Source organism: Falco punctatus, assembly GCF_963210335.1.
Source record: "Falco punctatus genome assembly, chromosome: 16".
In the NCBI taxonomy this organism is placed as follows: domain Eukaryota; kingdom Metazoa; phylum Chordata; class Aves; order Falconiformes; family Falconidae; genus Falco; species Falco punctatus.
Genome location: NC_137596.1, coordinates 7,327,973 through 7,348,204, shown reverse-complemented (window position 1 = coordinate 7,348,204; position 20,232 = coordinate 7,327,973). Strand labels below are relative to the sequence as shown.

Here is a 20,232-nt window from a genome sequence, read left to right as displayed (position 1 = left end):
CGGGCCGGGCCGCCTCCGCGCTCTCCCCTCCCCCGCACTCCGGGGGGGGCTGCACCTCCGGTCCGCCTCACGCCGCCCCTCCCGCCGTGTCCTTCCGCTGCCGCCGACCCCTCCGTCGGCAGCAGGCCGCCGCTCCTCCCTCCCGGCCACGGCGCCGGCCGGGCCCGGCCCTGCCCAGCCCCGCGGTCCTTCGCCTTCCCCTTCGGCGCAGGAGCGGGCCGGGAGCGGGGATCGGCTCACCGCCCCACCAGGCCCGGCGCCTCGCCCCCCCGGCACCGGGCGCCGCTCCGCATCCAGACCCGGCGCTCCGGGCCGAGCCCCGCGGCCCCCCCCCCCGCGCCGCCCGGGTCCCCCCGCGGGGCTCCAGCGGGCCGCGGCCTGCCCCGGCCCCGGGGGGTGAACGCGGGGCCGGGCCGGCCTCAGCCGTGTGCAGGCCGGCGGGTGCTGCCTTCGCTTCCCACCGAACGGATTCACAGCGACCTCCCCTCGGGCCCGCCGCCCGGGCCGGTCCCCTCCATGTGCCACCCTGGCCCGACCAGCCGTCGGGTTTGGGGTGTACGGGCTCTGGGGGCAGGGACGCCCGTGCCTCCCCACGCGCGGCGTGGAAAGTACGACAACGAAGAAACTCGGAAAGAAAGTAACGAGCAAACTAAGGCAGTGCGGTGCCGCAGGCGTGCAGCTGAGGGGCTCAGGCAGTGCCCCCTGCGCCGCAGACCCCGGCCGTCCACAGCGCTGTGCCGAATCCCGAGGCCCTGCACTTCCACCATGCCTTTCGTCGGGGATTCTTCCCGCAGAAGGTCAACAAAACCCCGAGATGAGAACGAGCACTGATCCCTCCCTGAGCACATCGCAGCCTTCCCAGAACACGGGCGGCCCAGGGCCTGTTCCTGCCCCACTTAACATAAAAAATCCCCTCCAACACGAAAAGGTGAGCGACGTAGACTGCTGCCCCTTACCATACCTGCTAAACATACAATATACGGACATGCAAATTTCAGCATGGGTGGATTTTCCCCTCCTCAACCACAGCTCTCTAGAGAAACCCATCCTTGCTGGTACATTGCTCTAGCTCCCTGCCATCTGTGCCCCGTAGGACACAGCTTTGGAGAGAAAGGCCCATCTCGATTCCACACACATTTCAACAGCAGAGCCTGTTCCTGACAGTGCACAAACAGCACAAAGCAAACCATAAGAGATCAGAAGCTGAGTTTTAGGCACGTTACCTAATCCCAAAATCTTGTTGCCAGCACAAGGGGATAAATAAGATGGAATAATATCTATATGCTAGAACTTCAGGAACATTCCATGCTACTGTGCTTCATGTCACCAGGAATTAAAGCTCGTGAGCTCCACGGGAGTGGAATAGAAAGCAGGACAGCTCCACTGCCAGGGAAGGTGGGCATGAATACCTGGCCTCCTAGTGCACAGGGACTTGTGGAACATCAGTCTCTCCTGCCACACGCCAACAGACCAAAATAATCTTATTAGCTAATCCAAATCATACAGCACACCATCCTCCCTCCCTTTAATTAATCTTACCTTGATATACTTCTTCAAAGCCAGGACAATGGACTTGGAAAGAGTCTGGAAACTCGGGACCAGATACATCATTAAGCATGCAGGACCGTACCTTGCTTGAAGCTATAGTCAGGACCCTACTGTTCCACAACATGCAGCTTTCCCCCCCTTGGAGTGAAGCGAGCATGAATCAGGAAGCCAGGAGACTGATAGTCTGAAGAATTTGTCATTTTGATGAAGTACATTGCAAAGAGAGGAAGCATGGGATGAAATAATTTTCTACATGATACTTGACATATATATGCAGGACATTTATACTTCCTCTTTTCATTTCCTTTTGAGGAAGACAGAGGCTTGGGAAAAAAAAAAGGGCGGGGGGTGGGGGGTAGAAGTGCATGGCACGCAACCACAGGTGCCTCTCATTCTGCAGCTGTATGCAATACATTGGCCAGTGGTAATGGAGTGAATGAATAACTATATCTATCCACATTTATTATATATCTCTTTAGTGCATCTCCTCTGCAGTCAAGCCCTCCCTGCTTTTAACTTAGGGAACATCAAGTTCTGTGCCTTGAGAAAGGAAGACTCCTGGGAGATCTTTTTCATGGCAGGCCCAGCATTTGCATGCTAGGTCTTGATGCTTTTTTATTACTTTAATTATATTTTATTGAGCATGACAACATAATGACAACAACAATTAGCTGGAGGAAATCCTAAAATATATATATATATATATATATATATATGGGAAGGAGACGGAAGCTTATCCACTGCTGCAGTGAATTGATGCAAAATTCAGTGGAGTGACAGTGATTAACATCTGACAAAAATTTGCTCAGTATTGTCAAAGGCAACATCACACAAGACTATACCAGTGACAAAAAGGAAGCATAAACTTCTGCCATGGGGTTCAGTAGATTAACTCTTGCTCATAATGGGCTGCATTCACATTTCAATGTTTAATGCAACAATTAAAAAGAAAAAGCACTAATAAAACAATTCAACATTGGGAAGAGACTGGAAAACAGGGTTCTGGAAACTCAGGATCAGATACATCATTAGGCATGCAAGCCCATACCTTGCTTGAAGCTATATTCAATACATTCTGAAACCGTAACTGCTTCTCTTTTCTGCAAATGCTGATTTTTTCGGTTGGGAGCTGGTTGCATATTTACATTAATATGGATGCGTATTTATGATACTTCTGCCTAGGCAGTTTCACAATGTGAAATCCGGGGGGTGGGGAGGGGAAATCAATAAGCAGTTACACTGCATAGTACCAATTGAAAGGTTGGGGTGGGTTTTGGTAGCTCTGAAGTCGTCATCTAGTCTGAATATACATAGAGTACCACACACAGACATATATGCTAGAAGTGGAAACTGCGTACCAAGTTCATCAGTCCGCGCTGCCAGGGCAAAGCACCAACGTCCCCCACAGCCCGTTTTTCACAATCCAGAGCAACTCAGGTAAGGAGGACCCTGAAGCAAAAGGTTGACTCCTGCGAAATATAACTTCTTTGCCTTAAAGGGTGGCACAATAAGGGCACGTCCCTGGAGGTGCCTTGTACGGGGTTGCGGAGAAGGCGGGATGGCAGAGAAAGGTTTCCCCGAGGGTTCCTTGCAGAAAGTCCGAAGCTTTCCAGGCTCGCCGCGGAGCTCGCCGAGGAGCTCTTGCCATCTGCTGGGAACGCCGCGTACGGCACCTCTTCCCGAAACTTGCCTGCAATATTAATGCAACCTGCTGGCAGGCGGGCGGCGAGGTGCTGCTCACCGCCTGGGCCCCCCTTTGAAGGGGCGTGTGGGGCGGTGGAGCTGGGGGGGGGCTGTGCCTGCTGCGCTCCGGCCGCCGCGGTGCACCCGTGGCCGTCTGGCCAGGCTTTGCACCCCTACGGACTCTGCGAAGCAGCAAAAGATGATCCTACCTTTACGCCCCGATGCCGGATTTATCACACTGCCTTGCCTCTGACAGCTGCTATACTTCAGATTTGAAGTATGAGCAAACAGTGAATGTAATCGGGTTTCTTTCAGGAAAATTTCACTTTGTAACATTTCAGACAGGATTATCGGCCGTTAGAGCAATTTACCTGTGAGTGCAATGGATCTCCTGCAGACCTCAAGTAAGGAACAGATAGGTTTGTAAAACTGTGTGCTGTTAAGTTGGACATGATGGGCTATTAGCTGAGTTTTGCTGACCTCCATCATAAAAATTAAATGCATAATGTCTTTTAGTCTTTTAACTTTTGCTACTTACCAGTAATCAATTTAAGACCAGTGACAGAATGCACCAGTATTTTGGACTATTACGTAAACTTACCATAAATTGCCATGCCAACCACTGTTTGGGAAAAAAAAAAAAAAAAAAAGTCAGATGCTTTTGCAAAGCAACAGTCAAACTTTACTCCTTGCACAGCTGGAGAGGAAAGGCACAGGGGAAATGACTCCCAAGGCCGACAGAGAAGACAGCTCATTTCCCAAACGTGCATATGAATTCTTGACTCCTGAAGAACAGACAAGACCTTGACCTCGTGTCAGGGATGGGGTAAGCCTGACTGCTCTCAAGCTTAGCGCAACTTAAACCTTCCTGCCTTACTGATTTTTTTGTAGTGCCCTGCAATCCCATCCAATCAAACTCACCTAAGAGCTAACAGCTGCTGCTTAGCTCAGCATCCTTTGATCCTGGGGGACTGCTCTGGCACAAGATTCTTCTGAGCCAGCTGAGAATGTGTGTGGGATTTTGTTATTCGCTGAGATTCAACTTTTGAGGGAGCTGAAGATAGTAATGATACTCTGAATCAAATCCAGACACACGTCTATCTCCTTGCCCTTCTACTGCTTTTTCCAGCCAGGTGCTGGGCTGATGCTAATCAGCTTCACTGTAACATGGATGCAGCCTGCTTCAGAATCTGACACCACCGATCCATGGCCACTAACGGATGTCTGGATACAACTCTAACCTGAAAAAAACCCACCCCATGAATTTGTGCTGTGCTCCACATTGCTATGGAATTTCAAATCATTTTATCATCTCATACCTTAAAATAGGCACATGATTTGCTACCTACAGACAGGCAGTTCACTGGAAATGCTGGAAATGTATACACAGCTGGTATGTGCTTTTTAGTCACTTGGACACAAATGCAATACTTTGCTGACTTTGTTGAGACACAGATAGCCTAATCTACCAGAGCTTCTACTGAGACTGCCTATTAGACTTCCTAAACCTGGATAATCCACATCACAGTAAGCATTTTTATTGCACTAAGCTTTCTTTCCATATCAGCATAATTAAAGCAGCACCCTTTGTAAGGACAGATGAAGCTGCTGTACGGTCTGTCATGAGCTTCCTTCTTACTCTCTGCTAGAATCAATGTCCTGTAATCGGAGGGGGGATTTAAAACAAAACAAAACAATTTTTTATTAGGATAAAATCTAAAGAGATGGAAAATAACATTGTTTCTTATTACATTTGAGGATTATCAGTTACGCTGAATAGATCTTAACCTTCTGAGACCATATAAAATTCAAACAGCAACTTAATACAAGCATTGCTGAAAACCTGTACTTTGTAACATTTGAGAAGCCACAGAAACTGAACCTTTCTCCTTCCCATGTGAAATGAACTACCAGCAAACCGTTCTTACTTTGCAAAAGCTTTTCCGTATGTTGCCAACTTATCAGCCCCCAAACTCCCCCTGGAACTTGAGGGAAACAGAACAAAGCCAGCGAAGCTAACATCTTCTCTTACATGGATTTACTAGAGCACATATTGAAGCCGACCTGGAAAAAGAAAAGTGCTGGTATATTGGTATAACCAAAAAAGAGTTGCTCCTTGCCTAGAAATTGCTTATGCAACACAAAGCTAATGCTGACTGATTCTCTCTGTGTCTGAAATTTTGTTTCTTTGGAAATGGCAGCAGACATGTTATTTTACTTCCAGCCAAGCTATACAAAGTTTGCAAGTATCAGGAACATACCCACAACTTCCATTAAGTTTAAAACTGTCTCTCATCTTCCCTTGTCCAAGAAACAGACTTGCTGACCGCATTGGTATTAGTCTAATAGCAGCCTCCAAAGACTTAAAATGTTAATGCTTTTACATCAGTGCTTGGACTACTGTTGCAAGGGAATAAAGCCTTGAATATAATAAAATTACAGTTTATTCAAATACAAATAAGGAGTTCAGCTCCAAAAAGAGGGCAGAGGACTGAAAGAGGAGGTTGATTTTGTAAAGCTCTACTGCAGGGCCAGCAGTAGAAGCAAAAGGCAGGCAGCAGGGAAGAAATGGCTTTAAAAAGAAATAACAGGAAGATAAAAACTGGAATTAATTTGAGGGTAGGGGAGCAGATTTCACTCTTTACAGTCAAAGCACATCTGCTCATCGACTTAAGGCTAGATTCTGATGTGTCATTCCTGAAGACATCAAACTTGCAAGATGCTTGCAGCTCTAAAACAAACCTTCACAATGCTGCTGTACTTTCTTCTCTGCTTCTGGACTACCTCAGAGGTTAAACAAACTCTCAGCATTAATTATTGCAGTCCCTAAGACCCCTTCATCATGCAGCCAAGCTGCCTGTAAACAAGCCAGCATCTCTAGAGGGCTCAACACCACACAGCTGCTCCCCAGCGCTGGAGGATTTTGAGGTAGATTTAAGGGTTACATCCAAACAACTAAATTGGCTTAACTATTTATAGAAGACAGACTTTTGCCATGCTGGATCTCTGGCAAACTGCTGCGACAGTAAGCAAGGCAGAGTAGCTATTCTTTACCAACACAACACTACAGGTCTTTCCTGGGTGTGGCCTGGCTACACACAGTTTGAGCGGCTGGCACAGGCCACGCAGGGCAGGGCTTTTCTTCTGTTCTGCACAGCACTTGCTTCACAGAAATTCTTGTTGGTGCCGAGGTCTCTTACTGCAATCGCTGAAAGCATCACTCAAAGAAATGTTTCCCTCTCCTCTTATTTTAGGAGCATCCTTTGAAGCAGAGCTTTCAAAAGTAGCACACAACTTTCTAAATCACTTGACAAAGCTGCTCTGTGTGTTGCTGGCTTTCCTGGTGCTAAGCTATTGCATCACGAAGCCCCTGTGCAAACAGACCTGAGCTCTGCACAACATCCTCCCGGCAGCTCACATCTCCCCCAGCAGGTTATGTGGCACAGGCAGTCCTGCCCAAGGAGCTTTGGGGCACGAACGGAACACGATATAAACAGCTCCCAGCAGCTCCACAGCCGGAGAGTTTCATGCTGGCTCTGAATGAAGACAGCTCCGCAGTATGTAAGTGGTAACACTACAGCAGGCACACGGAGAGACAGACTAGCACCACAGGGACCCCAGACTAAATCTCCACCTTTGCACAGTGCTAACTTTGGCTCATCTCTACAGCTGCAAGTACCCCCCACAAGGCAACGTTAAATAACGCTGAAACACACTCTCTTCCCATCAATTCCTAGTACATTTAGTTTATGAATGAGAAGAGCTCATGGTTCATGGTGCAGAAACACAGGAGAACCTTCTCCTTTAGCATATAGGGCACAGAAAACAAAGGAAGCATTTTTGCTCCATGAGTTGCCTGAGGATAGGCCTGGGAACAAACACTATGGAAGAAATGCTCCATGTTCAGCCAGTCAACAACCTGAAAGCACCTATTAGCAAACACCAAACTCCTAAGTGCTCCTCACGATGACCTTGCAAATAAAAGGCCCCTTCCAACACAAACCATTCGATGATTCTACAAAGAAAGCTTTGTCTGTTAACATGTCTAAGAAGCAATAATGGTGAAAGCTGTAGAAGTTGCTGGATCAGTTCCTAAAAAGCACCCGGTGACTGCCACTTTGTTAATTTACATGGCCAGTGCTGACTCATCCAGCAATACACAACATGACTTAAGAACTGCATCCAAAGACAGAAAACAAATTCCTCATATAATTAAATAATCTTTATTTTATAAAACATGTTACAAAGCATCTACACCATTCACTGGTGGAACATTAGTTGCTATTACACAGTAATTCAAACACAAGTTATTATTTTGCACTAGTTCTGCAGTTTCCTTTCACAATTTGCTCTAGCCACTATGGACTAGCCTGAGGACAGGTCCCACCATGTATTCAACAGCTTGAAAGTTATACTTGCTCTGGGTCTGTGATTCTATGCTGGAGCCCACTAGACAGACTGCAAGGCTTTGCTCTGAGACATCATTACTAGCTCTACCTTATAAAGTCACTCCTAATTGCTCTATTGTTTTTTGACGCCTTTAACTTCCAAAGCCTCAACATCGAGCAGTGTTCTACTTCTTCCAACCAAGTTTTCCTCCCAGCCATTAAGTGCTTTATCTTTCAAAACATCTTCATACCAGGTGTTTCACAGACACCTGCAGTCACTAATTGACATCGTTATTCACTCAGGCAGGTATGGGCTGTACAGCTCCCACAGCAGGGCTGTAACCACGCACGTGTAAGCTGCACACCAAACCTCAGCAGAGGTCAGAGTCCAAATCAACAGGACTGCTCAGGAAACTCTTCTTGGTGGGCAAGTCAGCAGCTGCGCTGAGAAATGAACAGGCTGTTTTCACCTACATTTCTTCAGGACTTGCTGCTGAAAGCCCTTACTCTCTGGTCAGTCTGGCTGCCGAAATTCTTTTGGCTCCATATTTACTGCAATCCTTACTAGGGAAAGCCCACCAGACATCCTTCAACTTGGGAGCCCACCCGAACAAAAGCAGCACAGCTGATCTTTACGCGGGTGTCTAGCTTACTCCTTTTGACTCCTACCCATAAGCACCACTGCAAAACACCTCGGACTCCTGCTTCTGTGAGGCAAACCAGATGCTGGGAAGTGCCATGTTCAGGTGAGAAAGTGCTGATGATGGATCATAGTGAGACATGCTTCACTCAAAGCAACAGCATTTTGCCTTTATACAGCACAGCTTGACACAGACCACCAAGCCTCCATAAAAGGTGGCTCAGTGTTAACAAATGAAAACACCCCATGAGGTAGGTAATACTGTACCCACTTTGTTAAGTGAGTAAGCTGAGGCAAAAAGACTCCTTTGACATGCCTGGCAGCAGCAGCAGAGCTGGGAAAGAACCAGCCAGCCCTTCCCGTCACCCTTCAAGGATCAACAGTCTTATCACTATGCTGTGCTAAATGAGTGACGTTTCCTTTTCAGGACCAGCTCACCCACCAGTTGGCTCTGCTAATCTGAAATGGTTTGGGCTCTTCAGGTCTTTGGCTGCAACAGGCAAGGCTCACAGCAGAACTGGCACCTGAGCTGCACTGGAGGCCTGGTGCTGAGGCTCAGAATAAATGATCATAATAGTAACAGCAGTAACAAAGGAACAGTGCTTAAGAACATGCCGTGGAATAAACACTAGAAGCTGCCAAATGGGGGAGTGTTTTTCCCTGTAAATGGGACCAAGTAAGTTAACACTTATTTCCCCCCCCCCGCCGTCAGGTTCACTTTTTTGCTTAAAAAAGGCCAGAATCTGTGCCTCTTGCTTCTTTGATTATTAGGCTGTGAAATAAGATCTCTTACCCTATAAATGCTCCCTTTTATAAAATGGCCCAGATCCAATCAGGGAGACAGAAGTAAATTCAAAGCCCAGGAGTCAAGGCATCAGTTCAGATGGAGAGCCAAGTTTAGGTTTCTGGCTTGAACAGGGCAGAGGACAGATTTGAAGCTGGGTAGCTCTTCCACCTTGGCCACTGTGTTTTGAAGAAACATGTTGGCCGCCCTTCAACCAGAAATGCCCATCTGGACCTGAGGAAACATTCTTGTTGAAACTGGTATCTTATGGTCCTGGGGAAAAACATCAATGCTGGTTTCAAGTGTTTTTCAGTTGTTTTTCCATAGAGCTCCCAGACATCCACCTACAGCCCTCACTATCCCCAAAAACTGTGGCAGACTCTGCGTTCAGATACACGGATTTGCATCTAGGATGACATTTTGAAAGACAGCAGAAATCCACAGCCTTCACTACAAATCAGGTTCTGGCCCCTGTTCCCTTTAGATTTCAGAAACAGCCAAGTAGAGACTGCAGACTGCTGCAGTAAAACACTCTGCATTTACTGTTCTTATTTTTAAAAGTTTCTTGCAGCTTGGAGAAGGTATTTGTCTAACAATCTCAAGGCATGTCGTTTGTTCTCAGGCTAGCTCCATGCCCTGCCTGCATTTGGGCCAGTAAGCACAGCAGAGCAGATTTTGGCATTCTTCAGACAAACTGGGGCTTGGTCCATCAGCCAGAAAACCACTTACTGGTAGGTCCTGATGGTGCTTCTCATAACAGAGTCGTGGTCGCTCAAGGAGCTAAAATCAGTATTTGCAGGGTGGGGGAGCGGGTGGAGTTTTAACAGTCAGGGATGAAGAACAGGGAAAAAGTCAGAAAAGCGTTTCACATCCAGGTACTGTATCTTTGGGTGTGTTCACAGGGCACCTAGTCCTGCAAGGCGCCAGTGCTGATTAGAGCTTCTGGACACTACTGAAAAATAAATTATTAATATGTTGTTAAATAAGTTATTAAAAGGAATTAGAAAGGGTAGGAAACGACCTACCTAAAATACTGTTCTTTCTAGAGTCACACTCGAGCTCAACCACCAAAATTGTTTCTCCCAAAGGAAACATAGGGATAATGAACAAAGTGCAGTTAACAACCATCATTTTGCATTTATATAGCACCTCTCAAGTAAAAATCTGAAAGTGCATAACACAGATGGATCAGCTCCATCACCCCCAATTCACAGATGGGGAAATTAGGCACAGAGTTAGCGTTACGTGACTTGCCCAAGGTCACATAACGAGTTGGTGGAAAAGCCAGGAATCCTAGCTCTGACGAAACACTAGAACATGCTTCTTCCTAACAGTATGAAGAGTCACTCTAACTATCTAGACTGTACAGGACACCAAACATGAAGATCTAGTGTTATTTTCTTCTCTCTTCCAAGATTATACCAGTGCTGAAGGAGTTAGCTACTAACATTACTATTTACACCTGCACTGCTGGACTGGTTATGTTCAGTCTGTAAAATTAGCCCTTCTTTCACTCCTATCATTTAACGTATGCTTATGTACACACTCAGCCAGTCTCTGCCAGGCCAAACACTGCAGATCCAGTGAATCCATGGCATAGCTCCATGGATTTCAATGGAGTCATGCCAGGGATAAATTTGGCTCCAGAATTGCTAACGTGTGTTGGCTCCTCTCCCAACAGTGGCATTTCAGGCACGATCCCCTTCTTGCCAGATTGTGAACTCAAGGAAGTCTTTACCCAGCATCCAGTCAGTGTTTTTTGAGATGTCCATTAGTTTTCAAGTACAACTCATCAGTCCTCCGACTCCTCCAAGCGTGGTACTTCTTCATGCTCTTCCTCCTAGCAAAGCGGCAGATGCTGACCATGAAAACCCAGGAGACAGCGTACATGATGACACCACCCAGCTTAATGTACCATCTGGGTTTGGGAGAAGCAAGCTCGCAGTACATCAGCCAGGCCCCCACTCCAATCCGCACCCCAGTGAAGAGGACCACGAAGAAGAAATCCACCACATCACCTGTGAAACTGTGGTAACACCCCATCTCCTTCAGGAACCAGCGAGCCTGCAGCAGTGGGTTGGTGATCTCACTACCAAAGATGACGGCGTTGACCTCCGCAGCTGACTCCCCGAGTGCCAATGATGCTGTGATGCCCAGGATGCTCACCAGATGGTGGGCCAGCATCAGGGCACCCTCTGCCTGGAAGTACACACACCAACAAAGGTCGAAGAGGAAGTAGCCCAAGCTAAGGCACAGCACATGTACCTGAAGAGTTGTGTTTGGTGATCCTGAAACATAACACCAGAGAGAGCTTTAAAGCATGGAGGCAACAAGCAGGCAGGTTCCAAGATAAGAAAGGGGTATTCACCTTCAGCACTGGCAGACTGGTATTAGCTTGTACTGATCACAGCTCCACTGGAAAAGTCAGGCAAGTCACAATACTATAGTTGTTAGTCTAACAGCTGCGCACACGTAATGGCCACACAGTATGATCACACACTCTGCCAGACTGCAGCTGGGGAGGGCCACACACTAGCAAAATACAGTACCAGTCTCTCCTTTCCTCTAGTACTTTCCATCACAAAGCAGCTCTGATATCATTACAATCATCATTCCTCAAGTGGCCTGGATACCAAAGCGGTAGGAGAACCCCACTTTATGCCGTCACTCACTGGGGGACTTGGGACCACAACTTCATTACTCACCTGGGTGACTCAAAGGCCAGGGACCATCAATAAAGCCAATGTATGCAGAGAGACAGGTAGCAAGGATGCCGTGGGTTAGCGTGACCAGCCTGCAGCTCCATTCGTAATTCCGGTGCTTGTAGCGATGGCAGAACCAAGTGTAGAGAGCGAGCCAGGCAAGCAGACTGCAGGCTACTCGCAGAGGCAGGGGGAACAGCATCCTGTCACAAGAACAGAAAGACAAAACGGATCAGAAAGTCTGTCCTTCGGCAGTGTTAGCACAACCCCAGCGCAGCATTTCACCCGTAACCATCCCAGAGTGTACAGTGCTGTTTCCTGATGGTGTTGCTTCCTCCTAACAATTTTTTTCTGCAGAGGAAGCGTGGTTCCTCTGGGGAAAGGCCTACATCAAAGAAGCGTATCCTTGAGAATTAGGGCAGATTCACCATGTGGCCACCAGCAGACAGATCCCCACCAGTGTCACCTCAGCTGTGGGAAGACACACTGAAAGCAATGACCTTGTGAGGCAGCGAGTTCCTAGCCTGGTTGAACAGAAAACATACTACAACTTGGTAAAGCACCTCAGAGGACTTCCCCAACCAGTCTGCAATGCAGGATCTGCTGGGATATGTTAGTGCTCATCTGCACTGCCTGTGGGACAGGCTGAGGAGCACCACATCCAGCAATAACACTTTGATCCAGAGCTACACCTGCCCTTTAGTTTTAGTTCCCTGCCCATATATCTGCATTTGACTGGTCTGCTTGTGTTGCCCCACCTGACCTACTCATCCTGTCACGCTGTTTGCTAGCTTGGTTCCTCCTCTCCTGAAACAAAAAAAAGATGAAAATCCAAAACACACAGTCTCTTGCTAGGTCCACTGCTAATCAATCTTCCCATTGCAGTGACACCAACTGCAAATAAGTCAAGAGAAACATAAAGGCATTACCATCTCCTCCTGCTACTGAATTTTAACCTTCTAGCACTAACACATTTGCAAGATAATTCAGAGAAAAAACACCGTAGAATTCCCCTCATCCTCCCCAGGAAGACTTCCAGTGGAATGATATATAGTTCAAACTGCTTCATGAGCATGTGAGGACAAAACACAGATTAGAACAAAGCAACCCCCAGCAAATGGTGATCAAATCAAGTGGCCCACCACCTTGGGGAACAGCCAAGCACCCACAGCCAGTCCCTTTCCTACCCTTGGCTGCACACCCTGGGCGCCCCTCGCCTGCTCCGCACCTCCCCTGGGCAAGGCACTGGGCACTCCCTCCTCTGCAGTCTGAGAGGCTTAAGACAAGGTGCAAACTACTTAATTCTCCTAACTGCGGGCTCCACTTCATCTTTTCTGGCCCCAAGACCCCCAAATCTTTTTGATGCGAGAAGATTAGAATCTATACCCATAGAAGATTTTTTTCAGCAGTATTTCTTTCATACACCTTCCCTCACTCACTGTGCAACACAGAATCTCTCAAACAAGCAAAAGACATGCCAGAAGATTACAGTGCACAAACATCGGTGGAGGACACTGCTCTGGTTGCTAAAAGCCCCCCAGATACATAACACTCTAACAGCTACATCTCGTTCACATTTGTAATACCTTTCCATGAAAGATAAGATGTGCCTCATCGCTCCCGAGCATTCAGGGAAGAGCACCAAAAAAAGCCAAGCCACGGTCTGGGATACGCGAGTTTCCAGTTGCACAATAGCAAAGCAGCCCTGGTCCTGCTGGCACCCGCCGAGCCGCGCCGGGAGCACCGGGGCTGCACGTGACGAGGCGTCAGAGCTGCGGCGCCCAACCTTCCTGCCCGGCCTGTTGCAAGAATTACCAGGGATGGCTTCAGGAGGCTGGGTAAACAAAACCATTACGTTATAATGGGCTTTGGGAACACGGGGAGATGAAACAAGGATGTGATTAACTGCTCTGCCCAGGTGTTTCCTTTGACATCCCTGGTACGTGAGGTCTGCACTGCATTCGACAGCCAGGGCAGGTAAGGCAGGAGGAATTCTGATGTGACAAAAGGGATTGACCAGCTGGCGAAGGCCGGCAGAAGGAAGAGGAATGACCTTTAAAACGTTTTAAGGTATTTTCCACACCTACACGTGAAGAAGACATTTCTCCATCCCCTGGAAAGAAAGAAGGGGGCCATCTTCCAACTGCACAAAGCTCGACATCTATCATTTGCATACACACTGTACATTGCACCTGTGAACGATGCCTGTCAGCAGGGCAATAAAACCCAGCAGTAACTGTACTATTGCTCGTACAACCAGTAGCAGGGTCGGGAATGACAGCAGGCTCTACAGTAACTGTATGTGCTTCAAACCGAACCCGAAACAGCCCCGCTCTCCCCGAATAGAGCTTAAAAATTAGATGGGCACCTCCAGAGCTCAAGAATTAGATGGGCACGTCCAGCAACGCGCCGTTTTTTGGTTTTTTTTTTTTTTGAGAGAGAGAAAATGGAGGAACCCGGAGCGGCCCAACGCCGCGCCGCCAGCCGCGAACCGCGCCGGCCGAGCCCGCTCGGCCCCGCTCGCCCAGCTGCGGGGCCCTGGGGGCCTCCCCTCGGTCCGGCCGCCCCCGCAGCGCTTCCCGCGACCGACCCGGCCCCGCGCACCCACCTGCAGGGCCGCGGTCGATGAGGCCGGCCCGGCGCCCGGCCTCCGCCGCTGGGAAGAGGAAGCGGCGGCGGCCGAGGGGCACCTGCTGGCGGGGAGGAGGGACGGCAAGGGCGGCGGGAGCGGGGGGAGGGGGGCCCGGCGGCCGCCTCAGCCTGCGGCGGGGGGGTCCCGTGGCCGCCGGGCGCGGCCTCCCGCCGGCAGCCCAGAGGCCGCCCGTCGCGTGTCCCCGAGGGGACGCGCCCCGGTCACGGCCCGGCCCCCGCCGCGGCCACCAGGCCCGGGCCGCCCCTCGCCACGAGCCCGCTCCGGCAGCCCACGGCTCCGCTCTCCCCCACCTTCACCTCACGCGGAGAGCAGCAGAGCCCAGGGCTGATGCGGGACACCCGAGGTGCCGTCCCGCCGCCTTCCTAAGCTGCGATCTCTCCCACCCAGAAACAGGTGGTTTGGTGGGGTTTTTTGGGGTTTTTTCTCCTTCATCCTGTCAGGTTTTACCTTTTGAAACACAGAGGGTGGGAACGGCTTGTCCTGCTTCTTACCGCACTTGTAATAAGCCTGTTTTCAGCTGGATATCTCTCTATCTTACTTTTCCCGTTCAGGCCAGGCACAGGCTCCTATTGCTACAAAACGCCAGTCCTTCAGCTATTTCAGCATCCTCGCTAGCGTTAACAGTCCCTTTGCTTCTCTGACAAATCCTAGGTCTCATCTTGCTTTCCTCCGCCTTGGCTGCACCAGGCCCTCTCCAAAAGCCTCGGTAACAACAGAGATGGAGCTGTTCTGCTGTTTAGCGTAGGTTAAAGAAGAGTGTGGACAGCCAGCCAGAAAGCTACAGGGCTCATGTTGACTCATGGCACCGACACTCAGCAACCAGGAAGAACTACAGGGACACAGGGATGGCTGCAGAAGGTGGCTTTGGAAGCCCTAACAAGGCAAAGGACACTCGAGGTAGAATACAGAGAAGTGGTGGGGGTTTTTGATCATACAATGCGCAAAATTTGCATCTGGCGAGATGCATTGTGGCAAATTAAATCATCTCCCCATGGATTGTACCAGAAGTTAGGTGCAGCTTATACACTAATTTTCTTGTTTGCTTTGTGCACAGTCAGCCATTTAAATGGGCAGGCTGAGTTGCAGTAGCTCATTTTGCCTGCAGATGAATAGCATTCAGCAAAACAACTCAGGACAGGAACCTCTGCTAACAGCTATTTGCACACTGCTACCCATTTTAGTGTAGCTACACCCTCCCTCAGCAGGATGTTCTTTCTTATCTTCTTTCTGTAGCTACGCTAACAAGAGCTTACACCACCGAAGGGTCACAGAACACGTTAGCTTGCCAACACTGGGAAACATCTCATCCAAAAATAAACTGGAAATATGTGAGAACTGGAAATACACAAGAAAAAGTCACTAGCCTTCCACAGTGACAAGCCACAACTGCTGTTCACTTTTTTAACTGTAAAAGCCTTCAAGGATATTTGACAGACATAAATCAGCCACCTGTATTAAAAATTACGTTCTTTGAAATGTTAGCAAATAAGAAATCCAAGGAGATATGGAGGGTAGAGCCAGATGCTTTTCTAGCATAACCTTAGAGGGTTTAACACTAAAACTATTCTTAGATGAAATGTGGTGCACAACCACCCAAGGGCATGCGCTTTGCTTCAAATCTCACAGGGTAACCACCATTAGTTGTTTTGCATGCAGACAAGCTGGGTCACTGGGTTACTGTCCCAGGAAGAGTTTACTTGGTGGAAACCAAGCCCAGGCCCACATCCACTCCAGACAGCAGAGTCCTGGCCCAGCAGTAGTAGTTTTCAGCTGGAAACAGCCACCCAGCAGTGGCTTAGGATGTCTCATAACACCCAAGGTGTTCTCAAGCTTTTAATTGCTTCTCCAAAGATAGTGTAGACAAGCCACCTTGCAACCCAGGCTATCCAAATGGGTCATTCCTAGGATGAAATGCAGGAACAGAGAAGCATTGGTGCTGCAGGAAAAAAAAAAAGGCAACCTGGGATGGAGGCCATAACCAGTATTTAACAGTTACCCTGTGACCTTGCATCCACCAAGAGCAGACACCTCAATTTAACATCCTGTTCTTGGCGTGGCAGGTTATGGGTTCATTAGTCACAATTCTGAGCTTCTGCTGACCCTCATCTATCCTTCACACCTCAAAGCCTGAGCTCCAGAGCATGTGACTCAGCCTGTGCTTGTTTCCCCACCAGCTCACTGCTTCCTGAACTGCAGGACATGAGCCAGAGCACTGTCAGTGACTACCAGCCTTAGCATGCTTAGGCTACCCTCAAACCTGTTTTTCTCAGCGTTAACTCCTGTTGCCTCCTTAAGATCCGGAACAAAAGAACATTACAGCAATCATTTCTTTTTTTTTTTTAAAAAAAGAGAACATAACTTTATTAGAAGTCTCATCATTCATAGGAGTTTTTGGCAGAGCACAGTGACTCTGGCAAGAGTTCATACCTCATGAGGCCAGGCCCCCAGAGCCATGCTGGCAACTTACTGGGAGCACAAGGCTCCTGTTTTTCTAGACATCTTAGCCTGCTAACTTGTCTGGATTCACAGCTGCATTGCATTCAAAGGGCATGTCAGAAGTTAGGTTATTTAATTTCTCCAAGCACCTTATCCTAACCCCCAGCCAAGGCAGCTATCTGCCCTGAACAGTGCTAAAGTTGGTGCGATAAGAGGCAGGGAGGAGCTGGTAAAGCTGCATCTGCACAGCAGCTGCATTCCCACTGCTCCCCTCCTTCACCTCAGCAGCAGGGGTGACACCTCACTCGAGCCAGAGCCGCACAAGCTGTTTCAGGGGCTCTTTAGCGCCGTGAAGCAGCTCCTCTAAACAAGGTCTTTGAAGGCAGGAAGGAAGGGCAACCAGCCTTGCTAAACCTGAGGGCAACACAAGGCCATTTGTTTCTCAGCTGTAAGCAAGGTTTGTACAGGAAAGTAAATCTGAACTGCAGCCTTGAACAGAGGGAAATTCACATTAAAACCCCAGGGGAAATGTCAGAACACAGTTCTGAGAGGTAATGAAAACAAGAGAACTGGTCCATACTCCAAGACCTGCTGGTATGGAGCAATGCTACACTTGAGACTGCCTAAACATTACTGTCACCCCTGAAAATATAGTCACCTACGAGATTCATTAATCATGCATTCAGCTTAAGTGGCTTGTAAATGAGCCAGCCCCAGAACAGAAACGGGGTTCTTCTCTATCACCTCTCACCCACAAAAATGCCTGATTTTGTTGGTGTGTTTTCTTTTTTTCCCCAAGCAATCCAAGGCTAGGTGAACACCTGCTTATGAGTTTATTGGCACAAGTCTAATTCTTGACTCTTGCTTACAAGGGCCTGAGTCAGTCCAGTGAAGTCACACTGCTCTAAGATCAGTATCTGCTTGAATGCAAGTATTAAAAAAAAATATATAGCATTAAAAACAATGAGGTAAAACATTGCCTCACCTCAAGTACCATCACTTCACACTCAAAGGACAAATCTGCTCTACCCCTGGAAGCGCTTGAATCTTGTTAAGAAGCTTTCATCCAAGTACTCAGTCAAGCGTGTTGTCCAACTCCAGGATTAAGGGAGAGTGAGGCTCAGTAAATCTCTGCTAGGTCACACCCCTACCTGATGGGTAGATGGTATTTTTCAGGGTTGATTTTCTGGCTCTATGCTGTAAAATAATTCTGCCTCCAATATGGATTATAGAACATACAGTCTGTGCAGTTATTGGTTGCATACTGAATGCAAGCCTGGCTTTGCCACCCTCCCTGAGCCTCTACCATCGCTGCAGAAGGCAGGGAATCAGAGTTCAGTAGACATGCCAGGTTCCTCAGATTTCCACTAGAACTCCTCTTCTGTCAGTTTTCTCCTGTTCCCAGCGCTGATTCATCTCCTCCAGGGGTAGCAGACCGCTGCCAGTGCCAGAAAGTCAATTCCACATTGCTTTTAGGAGTTCTTTCCACAGGAAAAAGCTTCAGTAGCCAGGACTGCAGCCCAAGGGACTGTCATCCACAACCCGTTAACGAGCTGCCAAGTGCCCATTACATCTCACACAGGTGCATTCACACTCCTCAGGCTTGTCCAGGAACAATTTTTTTTTTCAACATTTTTCTCCTGACAAAGCGGCAGATTTCAAGCATGAACCCCAAAGATACGATGTACATGGCCAGGCCTCCAGCCTTGAGGAGCCAGTTGGGATCAGGGGATGTCACCATCACGTACATGATCAAAGCTCCTCCTCCGATCCGCAGCACCAGGAAGAGGAACACAAAGAGGAAATCCACCACCTCTCCCAGGAAAGTGTGGTAACAGCCCATTTCCCGCAGAAACCAGCGGGTCTGGAGCAGTGGGTTGGTGATCTCACTAACAAATACAACAGCGTTGACTTCTGTAGCAGACTTCCCCAGCCCCAGCACCATGATCATGCCACAGATGCTCAGCATGTGATGGAACAGCATGAGGTACCCCTCTGTCTGGAAATATAGGCACCAGCCCAGGTCAAAGATAAAGTAACCCAAGGTCAGGGACAGCACGTGGATCTGGAGAGATGTATTTGGCGAACCTGAAACAAAAGATATATGTTAGTCTGGGGTCTTAAATGAGACATTCTTCTACAATATGGAGCAATACAGGCTGTGAGTATATCTCTTTCCTCCTTAGTTTCCAGCTTTATCCTCTGGACAAGTGCCAGGCTGGAAGCTTAGATGTCTGGTCCTGCTCTCCCTTCACACTTCAGCCTGCCCAGCAGGCCCAGGGAGGCAATCTCATCCTGCCATGCTTCTGTTTCTCTTCCGCTCTCCACCCTTCTAGAAAGCCTGACCCCCATCTGCAGAACTGAGACGTGATGATAGAAAACAGCAAACAAAACCCCACAGCCAGGTGCAACCCCTTATTACACCCTTAAAGATGTGAGCAGCACTTGATCTACTCCCAACACATTGCTACACCTATGCTGCAATAAACTCATGCTGCCAACCTGAAAACTTCCAATATGTACATGGACTAAAAAAAAAAATAAAATAAAATTAACATTAAGAAGTGGTAAGGGCTGGGAAAGAAGCATAGGAGTTAAACCCCTGCCCCAGACACACCCCAAGAACATACACATAAGGGAACAGACAGCAAAAGCCATCAGCCCCCCCCAGCTCCACCTGTAACAGAACCAGGAGCCTGCAGCGATGACAAGGACATGTGTCAGGGTGAGACTCCAAACATACCGGCGTGGGTCAGAGGCCAGGGGCCGTCCAGGAGAGCCACGTAACCGGAGAGGCAGGTGACAACCACCCCGTGCAGCAGGGTGACCAGGCGGCAGCTCCACTCGCAGGACCGGCGCTTGCCCCAGCGGCGGCAGCAGCAGTACAGGAGCAGCCAGGCGGCAAGGCTGGCCCCCACCTCCAGCACCACGGAAACCATCCTGCTGGGCACAGCACCACGGCCTCACGGGCACCGCAGCCCCCTCGGCCGGGGGCGCCCACCCGACCCAGCCCACTGGCTGAAACACCAGGAAGGGGAAAATAAATAAATAAATAAATAAACCAACCCACCCACCCCAAAACAACGTGCAAACCAAAGTCCCCCCAAACACACCTTGCACCCTCCCCGCGGGCACGGCGCTCTGCTGAGTCCCCCCCCATTAGTAAGACCCTTGCGCACCTGGGGACAAGAAAGACCCCGGCCCCCCCGAGCCACAGCGCCCCAGATCCCCTCGGGGGGACCCGGCTCCCCCGGCCCGGCCCGGGACTACGGCAGAAGCGGCGGTGCCGGGGCCGCCCCGCTCCTTACCCCGGGCTGGCCGGGCCGCCCACTCCGGCTCTGCGGGACAGCCCGGGCGGGAGGCGGCGCCGCTCCGCACCCCGCCGCCTTTATCCGCCC

General features: G+C 49.2%; 2 protein-coding genes across 7 annotated transcripts; both read right to left on the bottom strand.

The window, feature by feature from the left end:
- Positions 1-7,438: 7,438 nt before the first annotated feature.
- On the bottom strand, positions 7,439-17,958 carry LOC308054339 (TLC domain-containing protein 5-like). 6 transcript variants are annotated; one of them, XM_080366965.1, is made up of 5 exons: positions 17,820-17,958; positions 13,332-13,579; positions 11,749-11,948; positions 10,782-11,331; positions 7,439-9,995 (listed from the first exon to the last, which is right to left on the bottom strand). In XM_080366965.1, the coding sequence occupies exons 1-4, from the start codon at positions 17,829-17,831 to the stop codon at positions 10,793-10,795; spliced, it is 999 nt and encodes a 332-aa protein (XP_080223091.1). In that variant the 5' UTR covers positions 17,832-17,958; the 3' UTR covers positions 7,439-9,995; positions 10,782-10,792. The 6 variants fall into 6 exon arrangements, with proteins under 6 accessions (XP_080223091.1, XP_080223095.1, XP_080223090.1 ...); XM_080366969.1 differs by lacking the exon at positions 13,332-13,579 and adding an exon at positions 16,034-16,334 and having other exon boundaries at positions 7,439-11,331; XM_080366964.1 differs by having other exon boundaries at positions 7,439-11,331.
- A 421-nt stretch (positions 17,959-18,379) lies between these two features.
- LOC308054340 (TLC domain-containing protein 5-like) lies at positions 18,380-20,154 on the bottom strand (the record flags this gene model as incomplete). The annotated part of the gene is given in 5 exon segments (XM_080366970.1): positions 18,380-18,412; positions 18,415-18,459; positions 18,462-18,922; positions 19,578-19,852; positions 20,014-20,154. Coding segments are annotated over 4 exon segments (735 nt in total). The 5' UTR covers positions 19,774-19,852; positions 20,014-20,154.
- Positions 20,155-20,232: the final 78 nt, after the last annotated feature.